Source organism: Geotrypetes seraphini, chromosome 11 (genome assembly GCF_902459505.1).
Source record: "Geotrypetes seraphini chromosome 11, aGeoSer1.1, whole genome shotgun sequence".
NCBI classification, from domain to species: domain Eukaryota; kingdom Metazoa; phylum Chordata; class Amphibia; order Gymnophiona; family Dermophiidae; genus Geotrypetes; species Geotrypetes seraphini.
In genome coordinates this window covers 45,739,921-45,759,292 of record NC_047094.1, presented here as the reverse complement: position 1 = coordinate 45,759,292, position 19,372 = coordinate 45,739,921, and the positions used below count along the sequence as shown (strand labels likewise).

General features: G+C 43.5%; 1 protein-coding gene across 1 annotated transcript in view; it reads right to left on the bottom strand.

The window, feature by feature from the left end:
* The window catches only part of GSG1L (GSG1 like), a 223,851-nt gene that overhangs the window by 24,696 nt on the left and 179,783 nt on the right, over positions 1-19,372 (bottom strand). Inside the window, exon 4 of the mRNA XM_033962799.1 lies at positions 11,396-11,507. Coding sequence (XP_033818690.1) covers positions 11,396-11,507 — 112 coding nt within the window. The remainder of the gene's footprint in view (positions 1-11,395; positions 11,508-19,372) is intronic.

The window sequence follows — 19,372 nt, the reverse complement described above, 5'->3', positions numbered from 1 at the left end:
GGCTGCGTCAGACGCATTCCCTCTGATGTTAAGTTCTCCTTTTACTTATCAGGACCCTTTAATGTATCCTCCTTTATTTAGAAGTTTTCTATCAGAGATCCAAGATGGCCGCAGACCCTTCTGGCTGAGTAACATGCCGCAGAGTCTTACCTCCAACAACTTCTGAATCGCTGCCCAAGATACTTGTTTTCTCTCCATGCCGAAACGAAGAGGATGCGGTGCCTCTGGAGCCTCGTGGCAGTCCGGAGCAGTGGTTTTCGTCAACATAGAGGAGCTTCTTCGGCGTATGCAGGAGACACCCCGGGCGTCGGGAGACCCGCTGGAGACACTCCGGAGGGGCGGAACGGATGAAATCTCCTTGGGCTTAGAGACAATGTTGAGCCCCGACACCAGGGTACCTCCCCCTCCTCCTCAGATTACCAGCTCCCCACGAGAGGAGGTGCGTCTGGAGCATGGGCAGTACTCTTCCACGGAGGCCATAGAGAGCAGAGAGGGGAGAATGGAGACAAACTCCCGTTTGCAGGAGAGTTTGGAAGAAACTGAGAGTCCAACAACTGTAGGGGTAAATCGGAACCAGAGTAGTGCTGTTCAAGAGGGGACTTCTAATTTTACTAATGTTTCTTATATTGCAAAACCCAGAGAGATAACCCTGGATTCCCTATGGGATCTGGTGGCAGACTTGGCAAAATCAGTTAAACCCCAACTGATTCAGTTGGAAGAAAGACTTAAAGTCCAAGAGACTATGGTGGGGAATTTGAAAGTTGAATTTGATGAATCAAAAAGTTCCCTAGAAAATATCCACCAAGAATTGAAAGTTTCTAAACAGATTAGAGAAACACTAATTAAGGATAATACCAATTTGAGAAGGAAGCTGGAATCCTTAGAAAATACTTCCAGAAATAATAATCTCAGATTAATCAACTTTCCGAGGGTTGCAACAATATCTCCAAGAGATATAGTGAAACGTTATATGATGAAAATCTTGGAAATTTCTGCAGATATGTTGCCACCACTTACACAGGCTTATTACCTACCCATTAAAAGAGAAGAACAGCAACGACAAAAAGAAAGGGACCAGCAACCATTAGATGTTACAGCAATATTGGAATTTTCGGATATAGAAATGGCTACGCCGACGACACTTTTGATTACAGTAGCCTTAGCACCAGATAAAAACTGGTTGCATAGGCTTTTCTTCAAAAATAGACAAAAAAGTTTATGGGATGTAAAATATTGATTTTTCCAGATCTGGCTCAAGATACGCAAAGAAGGAGATGTGAATTTCTTCTTTTAAAACCAGGGGTTATAGCTTTGGGGGGCGACCTTTTATCTTCGACACCCCTGTAAATGTGTAATACGATATCGTATGAAAAAATATGTTTTCTTTGATCCAAGCCAGCTGACAACATTCTTGTCTACAGCGCCTCAGGTTTAAGGGGAAATATGAGGGCGAAATTGATTATTTGTTTTCCTGTCTCAGTCTAAAGGGCCTTTTTCTTCTTTATATAGTAATTTATATAGTTTGATAATATTACTTTAATTTTCCGCTAAGTATACCTTGGATCCTTATTGTGGACTTGAGTGAAAGTTAAGCTATAATGATTTTCTTTTTACTGATGTTTGAGATGTTAGAGTGAATATATTATTGCCTTATTGGCTTACCTTTATCTTTCTGTACAAGTGATATTTGATTTGTAATTTGAAAATGATAAATAAATTTTTTAAAAATAAGTTTTCTATCAAACCTTTTGGATCTTGATCTTGAGGAAGCAGCTGATTGCTGGATTCATACACTTTCTACTCATTTTCCTCCTCCATTATCTAACCATCATTCCACTCCTTGCTGTAGAAAGAATCCTTGGTATCACAGAAGCCTGGTGATGCTGCGTCATCAGATACGCCATGCAGAGCGCAAATGGCAAAAATCCCGATCAGTTTGTCCTTTAGATCAAAATTGGCAAGCTGCTAGATGTTAAATGGCAAGTAGCTGTTGCGAAAAGAAACTATTTATCAAATTTATTTTAAAAATCTGATAACAGAAATAAAATGATCTCAATTGTATCTCACTCTTGTACTCCGCCCTCAATGACTCCTCTTCCTTCTGCGGAGACTGTTGCTAATCATTTCAAATTCAAATCCTTTCAAAACACTATGAACATTAATTCTCCTGCGCCTTTATTATCTACTTCTGACAATTTGTGCGGAAAGCCAATTTGGAATACTTTTTTTTTATTCCTTCATGTCCACAGCTCTCTAATATCATGGCTAAGGTTCATTTAACTACCTCTTTGCAAAACCCACTGCCTTCTAGTTGGATAAAACATTCTAGACATGGCTTGCTTCCCCTTATTCTGCATCTGCTTTCATTTTGTCTAATGGTATAATTCCATCAGTATGGAAATTGTTTGTCCGGTTCTTAAGAACTCATCTCTTCAGCCTGAGAGTTATAGTCTGATATCTAATCTTTAATCTAATCTAAGGCTTGGCTTTTTATACCGAGTCATCATTCTAAGAAAGCTCGACTCGGTTTACAATAATTAACTTAACAAGTAAAAACCATAAAAATAAGACTAAATTTTGGGAAATTAATTTTCAAAGTGCTTAGCAAATAAAGAAGTTTTTAAAGATTTGCGAAAAAAATTGAAGTGAGCCGGAACTCCTTAAAAGAAATGGAAGATCATTCCAACATTGAGAAAACTTAAAAATCAGAGATTGACTAACAATTTTGATTCCTTTAATCCCTTTTTTTGGAAGGAAGAGATGATTTAAATTGTTGGTTACCCCTTGCAAAAGAAAAAGGAAGGAGAGGAGTAAAGCTACCATATAGGATTTTAAAAACAACACAAGAACATTTAAATTGAACTCTAAAATAAACCGGAAGCCAAATGGAGACTCTGGAGCAATGGAGTCACATGATCAAATTTACATTTCCCAAAGATCAATTTCGCAGCAGTATTTTGAATCAGTTGCAATCTCTGGATTCTTTCTAAAATTACTGAACAAGTAATTTCTGATTTTGTTGACAAAACTTTGTTTTTTACACCCTTGCCAAACAGGTTTCCGTAGTCATCATAGTAGAGAGACCATAGTGACAGTTCTAAATAGTGAGTTACATTCACATCTAGACACAGGCTGTTTGGTACTGTTAATCTCACTTGACCTTTCAGCAGCCTTTGACCTAGTAGACCATAAATCAATAGGAATTTCCAGAACTGTATTTCAATGGCTCGTTGTTTATCTAATAGAAGTTTTAGGATATTTGTCTCACCTACTTCACTTTTGCCTGCTGTAACACTGGACTGCGGAGTCCCAGAGGGTTCGGTGTTATCACCTCTTCTATTTAACATTTTTTAAAGTCCAGTAGCAACTTTAATTCAAGACCATAAAATAAAAGCTTTTATTTATGTTGATGATATTCTCCTAATATAAACTCATCATATAAATCTAGCCCCACCCTCACCCCCTCAAATATGTACAGACTCATTTCCATCCTGGCTTATACCTGTTTTGTATAATTTCCATCCAAGCAAACTCGTCAAACTTTAGATTATCACTGCAGGATGACTAAGTTTGGTTGGCCTACATCCTGCCTACCTACCACCCTAACCACTCCTCGAAAAATGCTCTTTTTCGCTCTGGATGTACAGCGGCAGTCAGAGGCCTAAAATGCTTCTAAATACGTCTAAAAACCAATTTTTATTATCGGCACATGGACAACCTGTCTTTTAGGTCATCCAAATGCTCTCTTAGGCAGTTTTTAGACATATTTTCATTTCGATTATGAGCCCCATAGTGATCTATGAAACAAAGAGGAAACCTCTCCCCCCAAACACTGCAATTTGAAACTAAAATCAATGTTGCATCCAGGATGCCATAGTCATAATCCACCAAAAGGCAGAAAAAAAAATCTGTCATAGGTTACTGCTCACCTTAAACTGCCAGAAAATGTATTAACCTTTGCTTTGGCATGATTCATCAAATTTGTCAGAAATCAGCCAGTCTGCTGAAATGTGAAACATTGCTTGTTAGCTGCAGCGCCACTGACCTGAGAAATTATAGGATGGGTTAGGAGGTCCCCTGAAAATCATTAATCCCTATTTAGAGAAATTTTTGTTTTCCCACATATAGGCAAGAGTGGAGTGGTGATATCTTGGAAAGAAATAATGACAGAGACTGAGGAGGAGAGACGTCTTGTAGGTCAAAAATATAAAACGCTGTGGAATTGATATTCAAAGAGACCAGCTAAGCAACTAAGGAATTAGCCAGATGGATCTCCTGGGGTGAAAATCTCCCACTCTGCTGAGTGCCTAATATAATTTTCTGGTGAGATTAGTTGGCTCTTGACTGTACTTTATTGCTGAAAATAAGTGTATTCCAGGTACAGGGACAAACATTAGCACAGACAGAAACTGGACTATACTTATGCATCCAAAGAGGATAAATAGCCATATTATTAACATTTGTGGTAAAGATATCTTTGATACTTGTTAGAGAGCAGGAACTCACAGTTCTATGAACTCTCTGCAAGCTCTACATCAGGGTCAAGGCACTTTATTTAGAAGTTCAATGAGACACATCAGACAATACAGTTTGATTACTTTTTGGAAAATTATAGGATGATGTTACTCCACTTCTGTATGTGTTACACTGGCTACTAAATGAATCATGTGGGCTCAGGGGTGGCTCAAGGCAATCTTCTACCTGAGATGAGGGACAAACTGACGCTCCCCCTTCGAGCATCCAAAATAGGGGTGGGCAAGGGCTGCCCCAACTATTAGGCAAGACTGGCCAGCTGTCTATGGCAGCAGCTTCTTAGAGGGTAATAGCTTCAGTATCACAGTAAATGACAGCAGAGCCTCACAGATCACTCCTTTTAGGACCAGGTCACCCATGTTTAAAGCAAAACAATAGATCCTGCAAGACAAGTTCAAAGAACCATGGGCTAGATGCACTAAAGATACCGACTGGATCGCTGTTGGCCAATTCTCTGGCCGATTCTCGAGCAGCAATTGATGTGCTATCAAGTTTGCATGCAAATAATTTGCACAGAGGAGGGAGTGGGCATCTTTCCTGCCATTTTTTGGGGTGTTCAGAGAGGGGGGGGGGAACAGTGGCTCAGAGGTGCCTGCCTCCCTTTTTTATATTTCTAGCCATTTGCTCTTCTGCTGCGCTTTCAACAGACGTATCTCTCTTTTGGCTTCTTTTAGTTTCATCTGATATTCCTTTCTGTACTCCTCTTCTTGAGTTTTTTTTACATTTCACGAACGCCAGCTCTTTTGCCTTCATTTTTTCTGCCACTAGTTTGGAGAACCATAACAGTTTCCTTTTTCTCTTATTTTAATTTATTTTTCTCACATAAAGGTCAGTAGCTCTTTTTATTGCTCCTTTCAACTTGGACCACTGTTTTCCCACTTCACTTATGTTCTTCCATCCAATAAGCTCTTTGTTCAGATATTCCCCCATGCTACTAAAGTCCGCATGTTTGAAATCCAGGATGTTGAGCTTGTGTGGTCATCCTCCACTTTGGCTGTTATATCAAACCAAACCATGATCGCTACTTCCTAAGAGGGCCCCCACTCAGACATTAGAGACACTTTCACCTTTTGAAAGCACCAGATCTAGTATCACTTTTTTCCTTGTGGGTTCCATCACCATTTGTCTGAGCAGAACCCCTTGAAAGGCATCCAAGATCTCCCTCGGCATCCAAGATCTTCCATTTCTGCAGACGGAACTATCCAGTCCACATCCGGCAGGTTGAAATCTCCCAGCAACAGCACCTCCCCTTTCTTTCCCAACTTTTGAATATCTGTAACCAGATCTTGATCAATTTGCTGTGATTGAGTCGAAGGTCTGTAGACAACAACCATGTGGATAGAAGTTCCATTTTCTCTTGTCAAAACGATCCAAACCGCTTCTTCCTTTCCCCAGTTAAGTGCCGCTGAATATCAGCGGATAGCCCCGCATAAGCAATTTAACCGGCCAGAAGCCCTTTTTTAAAAAAATCCAGTTAAACCATTTTGAATACTGACCTCTCTGCTTTTTTGGAACATTGAACCCACAACTTTTAAGCTCCTAAATTAAGATTTCAGCTTAGAACAGGCAGAAAATAGGGCACAAATTTAAGAGCCTACAGTTTGTTTGTTTTTTACTAAACAGTGCTAAGAAATGGCCTTAGTGTGCACTTACATGTGTCTTTCCTGCACTTTTACCATAGTTATAAAATTGCCACATCTGCACTTAGGGCCTTATTCTATAAATGGTGCCTACTGGTAGGTGCCTAGATCGGAACGCCTACCAATGTAGGTGCCTAACTTAGGGATCCTTTACTCCTGTGATGATCATAACATCATGTCACTGTGAATTCATCTTTGATGACAAAATAATATTCAGCTCCTGAGGACGCCTATATGGTGAACCGCAAAATTGTGTTGGGTTGATTGAATATTATTTTGTTATCAAAGATGAATTTCACAGTGACATGATGTTATGATCATCACAGGAGTTAAGACCATGTAGCACGAGATTAATAGAGAGACTTTTAAAAACTGGACTTGGCTTAAAGACTAGCATTTTATATTTACATTAGAGGCTCTGGTAGAAACCCATTTACGAAGTATGTATTCTTCTCAATTAATATTTCCAAATTAATTAGTGTCTTTGCTTATTTGTAAACTAGTCTTTAAGCCCGTTACATTAACGGGTGCTAGAACATATATGTGTGTGTCTGTCTTTATTTCTTTCTCTCTCTCTCCTTAGCCGCTTTTTTTCTTTCTGCCTTTCTTTTTCCTTGGCTGTCTATCACCACCACCCCTTGCCTGCTCCCCCTGTCCATTTCCCCTTCCTTTTACCTCCCCTGTGTCCACCACCACGCCTTCACTGCTCTCCTTATGCAGCAGCAGCCCTTGTCCCTTTGTTTTACCTCCCCCCTGTCCAGCAGCACCTCTTTCCTTCTCCCCCTGTCCAACATTAGTCCTCCGTTCCTTTTCTTCAACCCCCTGTCCATCAGCATCTCTTTCGTTATCCCCCTGTCCAACGGGTGCTAGAGTAGACGACTGTTTTTTTTTCCTTTCTCTCTCTGTGCTTGGATGCTGTCTGTCTGTCTGTCATTCTTTCTGTCTGTGTCTCTGTCTTGTGCCTGCCTGTATTTCTCCATTGCACCATGCCTGCCTATCTCTCTGTGGCCCCCTTCTCTTCCCTGGCATGATTGGTGTGTGCCCCCAGCACACCCTTCCCCCCAAAGCAGCCCCGTTTCCCAATACCCCTGCCCTCTTTTGTGCCATGCCTGCCTGCTCCGTGGCCCCCTTCTGTTTCCCCCCTATGATTGCTGTCTGGCCCAGCAAACCCCTCACCCCAAAGCAGCCCCCTTTCCCTCTCCTCTTGTTGAGCCATGGCTGCCTGCTCTGTGATCCCCTGCCCATGATTGCTGTGTACCCCCAGCACACCCCTACCCCCAAAGCAGCCCCTTTCCCTCTCCCCCTGCTTGCCTGCCATGCCTACCTGCTCCCTATGCATCAGCATCAGCATTTCCCTCCCCCTCACCTGTTCCTTCGTAGCAGCATGGAGATAAAACGGCTCCCTTAGTTCTTTGCTGGATTTTTTTTTTAAGTTTAAAGATGCCTACGCGGCTCCTCTCACAATCCGACCTGCGTCGGAAGCCTTCTCTGACACAGGCCCAGGATCGTGAGAGGAGCCACGGCAGCAGTTTTAAACTTTAAAAAAAATGCAGCGAAGAACTAAGGGAGCCGTTTTCAAAGCCGCCGCCGCGGCTCCTCTCATGAGCTGCACTTATATTATGTCGGAAGATGAGAGAGGAGCCGCAGCGGCAGTGGCGGCGGCAGATTTGAAATGAAAATAATTTATGCGGCCAGCCGGCTCCCTCGAAACCCTCCTCCCCCCCCATTTCCCTTCCCGCGGTCCGTCTGGCTGCGGTGTGGCCTGTGGAGGCGATCGGCTGGTGATGTATTAGCGCGCATGCGCACTCCTTCGGCCACAGACCTACACGCACGGAACACGCAAATAGCAATGTGCATGCGCGGCTAGCTCTTTATTATATTAGATGGGTTTCTACCAGAGCCTTTAATTCAGTGATAAATGAAATAATTACTTCTGAAGTTTATATAGGGATGGGCGGGGATAGATTTGATTCCAGCGGGGACGGGTGGGGACAGGTTTGACTCCTAGCGGGGACAAACAGGGATGGGTTTGATTCTACCGGGGATGGGCAGAGAGGGTTTGATTTCTGTCCCCACGCAACTCTCTAATCCAAAGTACAGGACATGGAGACACATGCAAAATGCATGATGAACCTCCAAGGATAGATAGCATCTGAAATTTATTGAAGGACCCAATACGGGCCGTGTTTCAGAAAATACCTGCATCAGGGGTTGTAGTTATAGTGGTCAGAATCTTACTTATTTATTCAGTAATCAGTGTTCAATACAGACACAATTATGGTTAGTCCTATTGCATAATACTGAATTCTGCCTAGAAAATCAAACTAAAACCAGTTATCGAATGGTACTCGGCAACCATACATTTAGTGGCTGAGTTCATCTTCTCCTAAACTACGGAAACATTTTTTCTGATTTAAGAACCAGGCACTTGCTGTGTCATTCTTTTTTGTATCCAGTTTTCAAAATTGCCATTCAGAACTTTCCAGACGAAGGTTCTGATTAGAGAATGACACAGTGGTTGATACTAACCCACCGAAACGGGAAAAGAAAAAATAGTGGTCGCTGAGGGGACGGGGACAAGGCCATTCACCGCCCTGTGGATTGCGTGGTCCAGCAGCCCCCACCAGCCTGATCGCAGCGTTCCACCATCTCCCTCCCTCCACCTCACCTTAGATGCCCAGTTTGCCGGCTTTCTTTTTCGCCCAGCCGCACGCTTTCAAAAAGCCCCGCACGCGCGGCTGCTCGAGTTGTTCAATCTTCTCCTCCGCTGCAACTTCCTGTTTCCGGTTGCATCAGAGGAGAAGATAGAACAACTGAGCAGCCGCGCATGCAGCTGGGCGAAAAAGAAAGCTGGCAAACTCGGCATCCAAGGTGAGGTGGAGGGAGGGAGCTGACAGAATGCTGCGATCGGGCGGGAGGGGGCTGCTGGACCGTGTGATCGCGCATGTTCCTGGCTCACACTAGGAAGGAGGGAGTGAAAGGGAAAGAGATTCTGAGCCAAGGGGATGAAGAGGGAGAGAAAGAAACCCATAGCAGGAAAGAAAGGGGAGGATAGGCAGGTGAGCCAGATGCTGGAAGCGGGGAGGGGGGGGGGAGGAGAGGGGGGACTAAGAAAGAGGGAAAGAAGCTAGATGGGGTTGAAGAGAAGAGACACATTGGTGTGGAAGAGAAAGAGAGGGGAAATCTGGACACAGGAAGGTAACAGAAAAAGAGGGGAAATTATGTGCATGGGGGCATAGGGACAGAAAAATAAAGGGGACATACATGCCATAGGGATGGTATATGGACATGGGGGGGGGAGGGGGCAATGCCAGACACATAAGGGAGATATTAGAAATGGGGAAAATAGGAACACAGAAGCGAGATTGTTTGGGGACTGAGCTCGCAGGCTCCAGTGGCTTGCACAAATTACATTGTAACGTGCTACGAAAGTAAGAGGGAGGGAGGTAGATAGATAGGCCGCGCAAGAGGAGCTGAAGGGTGGTAGAAAGGAACAGATGGTGAAGGAGGGAGGGAAGGGTGGTGGTGGAAAGGAATAGAACAGACATTGAAGGAGGGTGGAGAGGAACAGATCCTGAAGGGAAATGTGGAAGACAGAGTGGGGAAAAAAATGCTGGAAGGGAAGAAGACAGATGCCAGACTATGGGGGAGCGGAGGGAAGAAGATAGGTGCCGGACCAATTTGGGGGGTGAAGGGAAAGGCACAGTAACAGAGCAAATGGAAGACGCAGAGAGAAGACACACAGTGGATGGAATGAATTGAATGAGAAGATGAGGAAAGCAGAAACCAGACAACAAAGGTAGAAAAAAAAATTCTATTTCTTTTTTTTTTTTTTTTTTTTTTGCTTTAGGATAAAGTAGTATATTAGTTGTGTTGATAAAAATTTATAAACAAAGCCCTGCCAGCTTAACATCAATTTCTCTATTTCAGCAGCCAGAACTTTGATTTATAAGGAAAGAATAAGCTAAATATTGCAGTACTGAGGCTTATATGGATGCTGCGGGGATGGTGACGGGGCGGTGAATGGGATGGCAGTGACGGTGACGGGGCGGTGAAGGGGATGGCGGTGACGGCACGGTGAAGGAAATAGCGGTGACGGGGCGGTGAAGGGGACGGTGGGCCGGGGACGGGCAGTGACGGGGACAGATTTTTTCCCCGTGTCATTCTCTAGTTCTGATGAAAGTTTATTCTGTGCAAACTTTCATTCATTCTGCTTGGGTACTAACTGCAGGTGGTGGTGGAGCTCCCTGTGGAGGAAAGGGGAGGGGTCCGGAGTGGATTCTTTCTGCGGATGGCTCGCGGCCATTGGGAGAAAGCCCGCATGTCAACAGTGACTCACCTATCTACTGGAAAAGATGTTATCAAGTTAAGAACATTTTCTCTTTTTCCAAGTACTTCATGGTACCAAAAAAGATCAGAGGGTACTGTTTTACCTTAGATCTAAGGACCTTCAATAAACACTTTTGAAGGGAGGGTTCTAGATAAGCTAAATTCTTAAAAGGGGAGAGTGTGGCATAGTGGTTAGAGTTACAGCCTCATCACCCTGAGGCTGTGGGTTCAAACTCCGCGCTGCTCCTTGTGTCCCTCGGCAAGTCACTTAATCCTCCACTGCCCCGGGTACATTAGATAGACTGTGAGCCCATCAGCAAAGATAGGGAAAATGCTTGTGTACCTGCTTTGCAATCCGTTCTGAGCTTCTCTGGGAGGACAGGCTAAAAAAATCAAATAAATACTTCTCAAAACGTTTTTTTTCCTTATGTATTGCATTCTCCACAAGTGCTATCTCTGAAAACAGAAATGGCTCCCCCTTTGACTTAACAATGTGAAAAAAACCTGACTGTCTTCTTCCGTTGTACGAATTAATCCTAACTTCTTTTCTAAAGCATCTGAAATGTCACCTTTACTCTAACACATACAGTAATACTATACTGTATAGTATTTTTAATGGGGATGTGAATGGCCAAAATAATGTCTTCACTTTTAAACAAAGTTTTTGCAATCTTTGTATTTTTTTTAAAATCATATATTGATGTTCCTGCACACATTGCATGCTTCTGTGCAAGAACGTTTTTGCATATTCATCCATAGGTACACGCATGTTCAAGAGATTTCCAAGTACTTTAAGTATTTTTAGGTGCCTTTCTGAAAAGTGTGCTCACACTTATGCAAAATGGTTTGGCAAGGAAAGATGTTTCATTGTAGTTAGTAAACAAGTTGCTTACCAGAAGGACCATCCATAATCCCAAGAATGTGGCCTCCAGTCTTCGGGTCCAAGGCTGACTGTTACCTGGAAAACCTGGGTGTACATCATGTGAGCCACCATTCCCAGCAGACCTGCAAGGCAGAAACCATATACTCTGAAGGCTGTATTACAAAGACAGAAAAGATCTTACCCCTTGCTGGAAGGTCAGAACTGTTGTATCAGAACAACTATCCTCATTCTATATGCTAATGTTTTTATAACATTGTCACTGTTCCAAGCTGAGTCTTTCATGAGATACTTTGTCAAATACCTTTTGAAAGTTCAAATACACAAAATCAAGCAGTTCACCTTTATCCACATGTTTATTCACCCCTTCAAAGAAATGCAGTAATTTCCCTTAACTAAATCCATGTTGGCTTTCTCTCATTAATCCATATTATTTATATGTTCTGTCATTTTGTTTTTATCATAGTCTCTACCATTTTGCCCGGGACAGACATCAAACTCACTAGTATATAATTTCCCGGATCACCTTTTTAAAATCAGCGTCATGTTGGCCACCCTCCAGTTTTCTGGTACTATGCAGGATTTTAAAGAAAAATTATAAATTGCTACTAGCTCTACAAGTTCATTTTTCAATTATATCAGCACTCTGTCAGATTGATAGGTCAGTTACAACAATTTCATAAAGTCCTAAAAACCTTATTATTTACACAATACTTGAACAGTTTACCTAAAGATTAAACAAATTGATTGCCCTACAACAACATTTATTTTCTTCTATGCTCTTGTTTGCTTTTTTGCTGGTCTTTAATTACTTGTAAACTGAGTTGAGCTCCGTCGGGAGATGACCCGGTATATAAATCGAAGACTAGATTAGATTATACCATCCAGTCCAGGCAATTTGCTACTGTTCAATTTGTCAAATTGACCCATTACATCTTCCAGTGTTACAGAGATTTGTTTGAGTTTCTCCGATTTATCAGAATTGAATACCGTATATACTCGAATATAAGATGAGATTTTTGAGCCCAAAAAATTGCCCAAAAGTGGGGCTCTCCTCTTATATTTGGATCAGCGCCCCCTCCCCAGACTTCTTGCCGGCCAGCTGTATGATCTGGTGAGCTGGGACAAGAGGGATCTCTCTCGTTTCCTGTCCTGGCCGACTCTTCCAATTTTTTTAGCTCCCTTCCGCCTCCCCTCATGTACCTTTTTGAATCCCTGGTGGTCCAGCGGTGTACTGGACAGGAGCGAGCTTTCTGTGCTCTTGCCCCAGGCTGAGCCTCTCTGAATGGCTGCTGTGAGTTCTTGCCATCCAATGGTGTACTAGGCAGGAGTGAGTTTTTTGCGCTCTTGCCCAGCACTGAGCTGCTCACTGAATGGCTGCCACCAGTTCTCATGGGACTAATGAGAACTGGAAGCAGCCATTCAGGTAGTGTCTTAGGGATGGACAGGAGCACAAAAAGCTCGCTCATGCCTGGTACACCACTGGGCCACAAGAACTTGAGGCAGCCATTCAGGAAGTGGCTCAGCAGGGGGCAGGAGTGCATAAAGCTTGCTCCTGCTCGGTACACCACTGAAGCACCAGGGATTCAAAATGTTATGTGGGGGAGGCAAAAAAATTGTCAGAGTCAGTCGGAACAGGAGATGTAAGGGATTACTCCTGTCCCGGCCTACCACTGGACCACCAGGTCATAAAGCAGGCTTAGTGGAGGCCTGCAGGACATCATGAGAGCGGGGGGACAGGGTACAGGGCAGGAAGGTGGGACAGGGTGTAGAGCCTGGCAGGGAGTTAGGGTGGCTGGGTGCAGATCCTGGCGGTACAGGGCAGGAAGGTGGGACAGGGTGTAGAGCCTGGCAGGGAGTTAGGGTGGCTGGGTGCAGATGCTGGCAGGGCAGGGCACATGAATATTAAACCCCCTGGCTTATATTCAAGTCAACCTTTTTTTGGGGAAAAATGGTACCTCAACTTATATTTGGATTGTCTCATATTTGAATATGTATGGTGCAATTTCTGGCACTGGAAACTCCCCCACATCTTCCTCGATGAAGATCGAGGCAAAGAATTCATTTAATCTCCCCGCTATGGTCTTCTCTTCTCTGAGAGCCCCTTTTATCCCTTGGTCATCTAACGGTCCTACTGATTCTCTTCCCGGCTTCTTGCTTTTAATATACCTAAAAACGTTTTTACTGTGTGTTAAGAACATAAGAACATAAGAATTGCCGCTGCTGGGTCAAACTGGTGGTCCATCCTGCCCAGCAGTCCGCTCACACGGCGGCCCTCAGGTCAAAGACTAGTGCTCTTAAATGAGTCCAACCTCACATGCATACGTTCCAGTTTATCATGAACTTGTCCAACTTTGTCTTGAATCCCTGGAGGGTGTTTTCCCCTATAATAGACTCCAGAAGAGCATTCCAGGTGTCTACCACTCTCTGGGAAAAGAAGAACTTCCTTACATTTGTACAGAATCCATCCTCTTTCAGCTTTAGAGAGTGCCTTCTTGTTCTTCCTACCATGGAGAGGGTGAACAATCTGTTTTTATCTACTAAGTCTATTCCCTTCAGTATTTTGAACGTTTCGATCATGTCCCCTCTCAGTCTCCTCTTTTCAAGGGAGAAGAGGCCCAGTTTCTCCAATCTCTCACTGTACGGCAACTCCTCCAGCCCCTTAACCATTTTAGTCGCTCTTCTCTGGACTCTTTCGAGTAGTACTGTGCCCTTCTTCAAGTATGGCAACCAGTGCTGGATGCAGTACTCCAGGTGAGGGCGCATCATAGCCCGGTATAGCGCAATCATATTAAGGTCTCTCTTTGCATTCCCTATTTGTGCCTTGCATTTGACTTGCCATTCCTTGTGCTGTTTATATTTATTTTCAGTCAGATATTTCTTCCACTTTTAGCTTTAATAGCTTCCTTCACCTCACTCGTTAACCATGCCGGATTCCGTTTGGTCATCTTTCCTCTTGTTTTAATCAATGGAATATATCAAGTCTGGGCTTCCAAGATGGCATTTTTGAATAACATCCACACCTGATGTAAATTTTTGACATTTGCAGCTGCTCTTCTAAATTTATTTTTCACCATTCACCTCATATTCATAGTCTCCTTTTTTAAAGTTAAAAGCTGGATTTCCTATGTGAACTTATTTCAGGAATTATATCAAATCTAATCATGTTATGATCACTGTTGTCAAGCGGCCCCAGCACCATTACCTCCCACACCAAGCCATGTGTACTAAGAGCTAGGTCTAGAATTGCTTCGCCTTTTGTCGGTTCCAGAACCAGTTGCCCCATAAAGCAGTTAATATCAGGGTAGTTGAAATTACCCATTATTATTGTGTTACCCAGTTTGTTAGCCTCCCTAATTTCTTATAATATTTCAGCATCTGTCTGTCCATGCAGGTCAGGTGGACAGTAGTACACTCCTCTCACTATCCTTTTCCCCTTTACACATGGAATTTCTACCTATAGGGATTCCAAGGTGTTTCTCTGTTCCTGTAGAATCTGAAGTCCATTCGATTCAAGGCCCTCCTTAACGTATAACACTACGCCTCCACCAATTCGATCCACCCTATCACTGCAATATAGTTTGTACCCTGGTATGACAATGTCCTATTGGTTATCTTCCTTCCACCAGGTGTTGGAGATGCCTATTATAGTGCATTTGGTGCAATATATTCTAACTGACCCATCTTTTTTTAGTTCCGAAATTTTGTATAATAACATACAATAAAGCAGGAGAAACAAATTAAGCAAATTGCTCATAACATTATTAACACAAAGCTTAGGATGTTAAAAGACAAAATCTTTGAAATAAACTTACGTGTACAATGACAGTAGATGTCTCCCCAGCACTGTCTAAAATCGTATCTAGGTGACTGCGACCAGCATGAGCAACACAATATTATATAACACAAATGTGCATCTCTTTGCCCTGCTCACTGTCCTGCAGAACACCAGGGAAAGACTGAGGCTAGATTAAACTGTCAGCCTTCTATGGAGTTACTTTGATAACTTTGCAGCAATAGTGTCAGCACTGGTTTTGAAGTAGCAGTTTCAGCAGACGTTTTATATCTTAAAAGGTGTTTCAGACAGCAATGAAAGAAACTGTCTTTTAAAGTCTTAATCCCTACTTGCTTTCACAGAACATTAAATTTTCAGACAACCTCAGTTAAGTATTTTCTCAACAAAATTACTCATATTTTCAAAATTTACTTTGAGCTCAACCTTTGGGCAAATATTCTATGCAAACTAATTTTTTCTCTCTTTTTCAGAGTCACTGTGACCTGAGGATTAACCTTTCCAGGTATTTGTACTGTGTAAATATAAGTGTCTCAGTATCTCAGAGTGATTTTTAAAAATGACCTTTTCTTCTTTCTTTACTTATCATTTCTTCAAGCTCTTTTGGTTCTTTGCTTCATCTGTCTTGTAATCTTCATCTGTAAACTTCACCCAGTTAAACTGTCTTAAAATAAAACAATTGGAAAGAGAGAGTCTGCATCCCTGAGTATGTGTTTCTAAAATATTAGCCTGCCTTCACAGGATACCGATGAACTGTTTTGGCTAATTACAGCAAAAATAAAAATACATTTATCCCCCTGACTGGAGTCCTGTCTGTGCTTATTTATTTTTCCCTAATTACAAGTAGCTACAGGAGAACAGGTTCATCTTCTGGAGTTCTTCAAAGACCAGCTGTCTCACACAGCTCAAACAAAAATTCTCAACTAAACTACATTCATACCAAACACTCTTTAAAATAAAAATAAGCTTTTCCGACTAAACTTCAGTTTTAGAACTGTTTCTCTTCTCAGGATCAGTCAAATGTAGTTTCAGATGTAAAAGCTTTCCTATTTTACCTTTAAAATTAAATTTCCTTTACTTCAGTTATCCACGCTGGCAACTACCACATATACTGTACTTGAATATAAAGCAAGATTTTTGGCTGCAAAATGGGGGTCTTGGTTTATATTCGGGTCACCGCCCACCCACCCTTCCCAGACCTGTTGCAGCCCTCTCCCAGGCCTGTCGTAAGCCTTGGTGGTTCCCGTGATCTCACAAGGTTGCCATGAGAACTTGTGTCAGCCATTCAGATAGCATCTCTGCACAGGGCAGGAGTGTAGGAAGATCACTCCTGCCTCGGTTCCCATCTGGACCCCCAGGGCTTTAAAGGTAGGTTTTTTTTAAAGTCTGGGAGATGGGAGGGAGGTGTGATGTGTCAGAGTCGGCCGGGACAGGAGACGGGAGGGACCCATCCTGGCATATCACAGGACCACCAGGACTTCTGACAGGTTTGGAGGAGGCCTGAAAGCATCAGGGGAGGGAGGGGGAACAGGGTACAGAATCTGGCAGGGTAGGGGAGGGAGGAAGGAGAGTTTGATACAAAACCTGGCAGGGTAGGGTAGGAGAGGGGGCTTGGTGCAGAGTTGGGCAGGGAGGGAGGGGGTGTGGCTGCAGAACCTGGCAGGGAAGGGAGGGGGCTGGCTGCATAGTCAGGCAGGACAGGGCAGGGAATGAGGGAGGGGGCTGGGTGCAGAACCTAGCAAGGCAGGGGAGGGAAGCAGGGAGGAAGAGGCTGGGTGCATACTCAGGCAGGACAGGGCAAGGAGGAAGGGGGACTGGGTACAAAGCATGGCAGGGCACTTGAATATATACTTCCAGTTTATATTCAAGTCAACCTTTTTTCCTCCTTTTTTTTTTGGGAGGGGGAAGGTCACCTCGATTTATTTTCGGATCAGCGTTTATTCGAGTACCATATTTTTTGCTCCATAAGATGCACCTGACCATAAGATGCACCCTAGATTTAGAGGAGGAAAACAAGAAAAAAACCCATTCTGAACCAAATTCTCCCTGCCAGGTTCTGAATCCTGTCTCCCCTCTGATGGTCTAGTGGTAGGCTGGGACAGGGCACAGGACAGGCAGGCCTAGTGGCTGGCAGACAGTTAGGGACAGGACCCGAAGGCAGGTAGGCCTCCCCCCCCCCCAGGCAGGCCTCCCTTCTCCCTCCTCCCTCCCTTGTGCGCCGCTCTGCCACAAGGGAAAAGAAGAGGACTTGGAGGCAGCTGCATCAGCCATCAGTGCTTGCTAGAACAAGGTAGGCAGCCGTGTCCAGCGAGGGAAGGCACCAGAATTTTAAAAAGGTAACGGGGGAGGGGGGGTGTTGGGTGTTGGGTATTCGCTCTATAAGACGCACCCTTATTTCCACCCCCTTTTTGGGGGTGGAAAAAGTGCATCTTATGGAGCGAAAAATACGGTATATACAGTAATAAATAATGTCAGGTTCTGAAAGCTTGAAAAGAAGTGTTCGTGAACACTGGGTTTAAAACCAGCATGTATCTGTTTGTGTTAAAACTGAAAAAAGGGATTTCTGTCTACCATTTAGCTGGCTGCAAGTGCAGAGAGATTTGGTTAACACCCTAAGCAAATTATGCACTGAGAAAGGAACATTCAGACACGGGTGAAATATGCATTTTAAGAGATTATTTCATGAGTAGGAATAAAGCTTGTGGGCTCAAATGAATGTGGGGATATGAACTGAGCAGAGTTGAATTAGAATGAGTTCAAAGCAGGGAGAAAATACTGGAGAGGCAAGCCCAGGGACTTGGAAATTGGTTCTGAAGAGTTTGGAATCTATGAGTTTGCACTGCTTAGAGTCATATTGGTAAATTATACTAATTTGGGAGGTAGTTTCCTGGATGGGAAACTTTTGTCACTAGCTAATACAGAACTCTTTTTAGAACTGGTATGCGGTGTACCAGCAGAGGTGTATTTTTACCTCTGACCAACGTTTGCAATTTTTGGGTTGTAGCAATATTTTTGTAGAGCTACAACCACATAGCCCTGTCCAAGGGACCTCCAGCACCTTTGCTTGCCACCCAAAACATTTTAATTTCATAAAAAATATATTTTTATATTTTTATATTTTTAAACAGGAGCTTGTCTCCTTTGCTATTACTGGGCATGCATGATTTTTCACATTAAAAATGATATTTTCGGGCACCTGCAACCCCTCTCATCTACCCAATCTTGTGCCAACATAAATGCATTAAATGCACAATTTGTGTTTGCATCATGGCTCTCAATTGGCCCTCTCTCTCAGGCTTTCTTGACCTCACTGGCACCTTATAAGTTTACAATATAGGTGGCAATGTGCTGAGTACAGCTCCTGGAGCTTCCATTTTGCAGGCATGCGTGTGACATCATGATGATGCCATCATGCACTCACATTGTCATGCGAGCATACGGCAATTTGAAGGCCCCCAGCCCAGGCCTCAGTAAAGACCTGGACCTTTTCAACAGCTCTTCTCTAGCTTCCCTTCCTCTTTCAAGCAAACAGGAACAGCCACGTTTGCTGTGAACCTGGCGTGGTCAGTGGACCCATCATTGGACCCATGATTGAGTCTGTGGATGCCCTCCTGGCTCCTGGACAATGCCACTAAGCCCCCCAGGTAGTATTTTTAATTTTTTTAAATTAAATTTTCTACTCTGGTTACTCTATGGCTCCCTCCAGAATCTGATGCATGCACTGTGGATACATTCATTTTACGGCCAAGCTAGGATACTTTTTCTTCTCAAGGGCTGTAAGGGGAAAATTCTATAGATGTCGTCCTGATTGTAGGCAGCGGTAGGTGTCCTACTGCTGTCTAACCAGCCAATTGGGATGCATGTTTAAAAAAAAAAAACCAACACCCCCCCGAGGCAGGCAGCTTACATTGTAGGCGTTTTCGTGAGCCTAGGGAGACACGTAGAGCTACCTAAGCTCGCCCAAGGCTAGGTGAGGGCGTGATTTCACTTGGAGGTGGCCTTAGCCAACCCTAGTGCCTAAAATGTAAGCCAACAAAATGCTGGTCTACATTTCAAATAGATGCAGCCGCTAAGCCGATCGTGGTAAGGCAATCTCCCTGCCATGATCAGTTTAGTGGCCGCGGTAGGGAACCCGTCCCCCCTTGCTGGAATCCCTGAAACCCCCCACCCAAATGTCCATGGCAGGAGGAGTGCAGT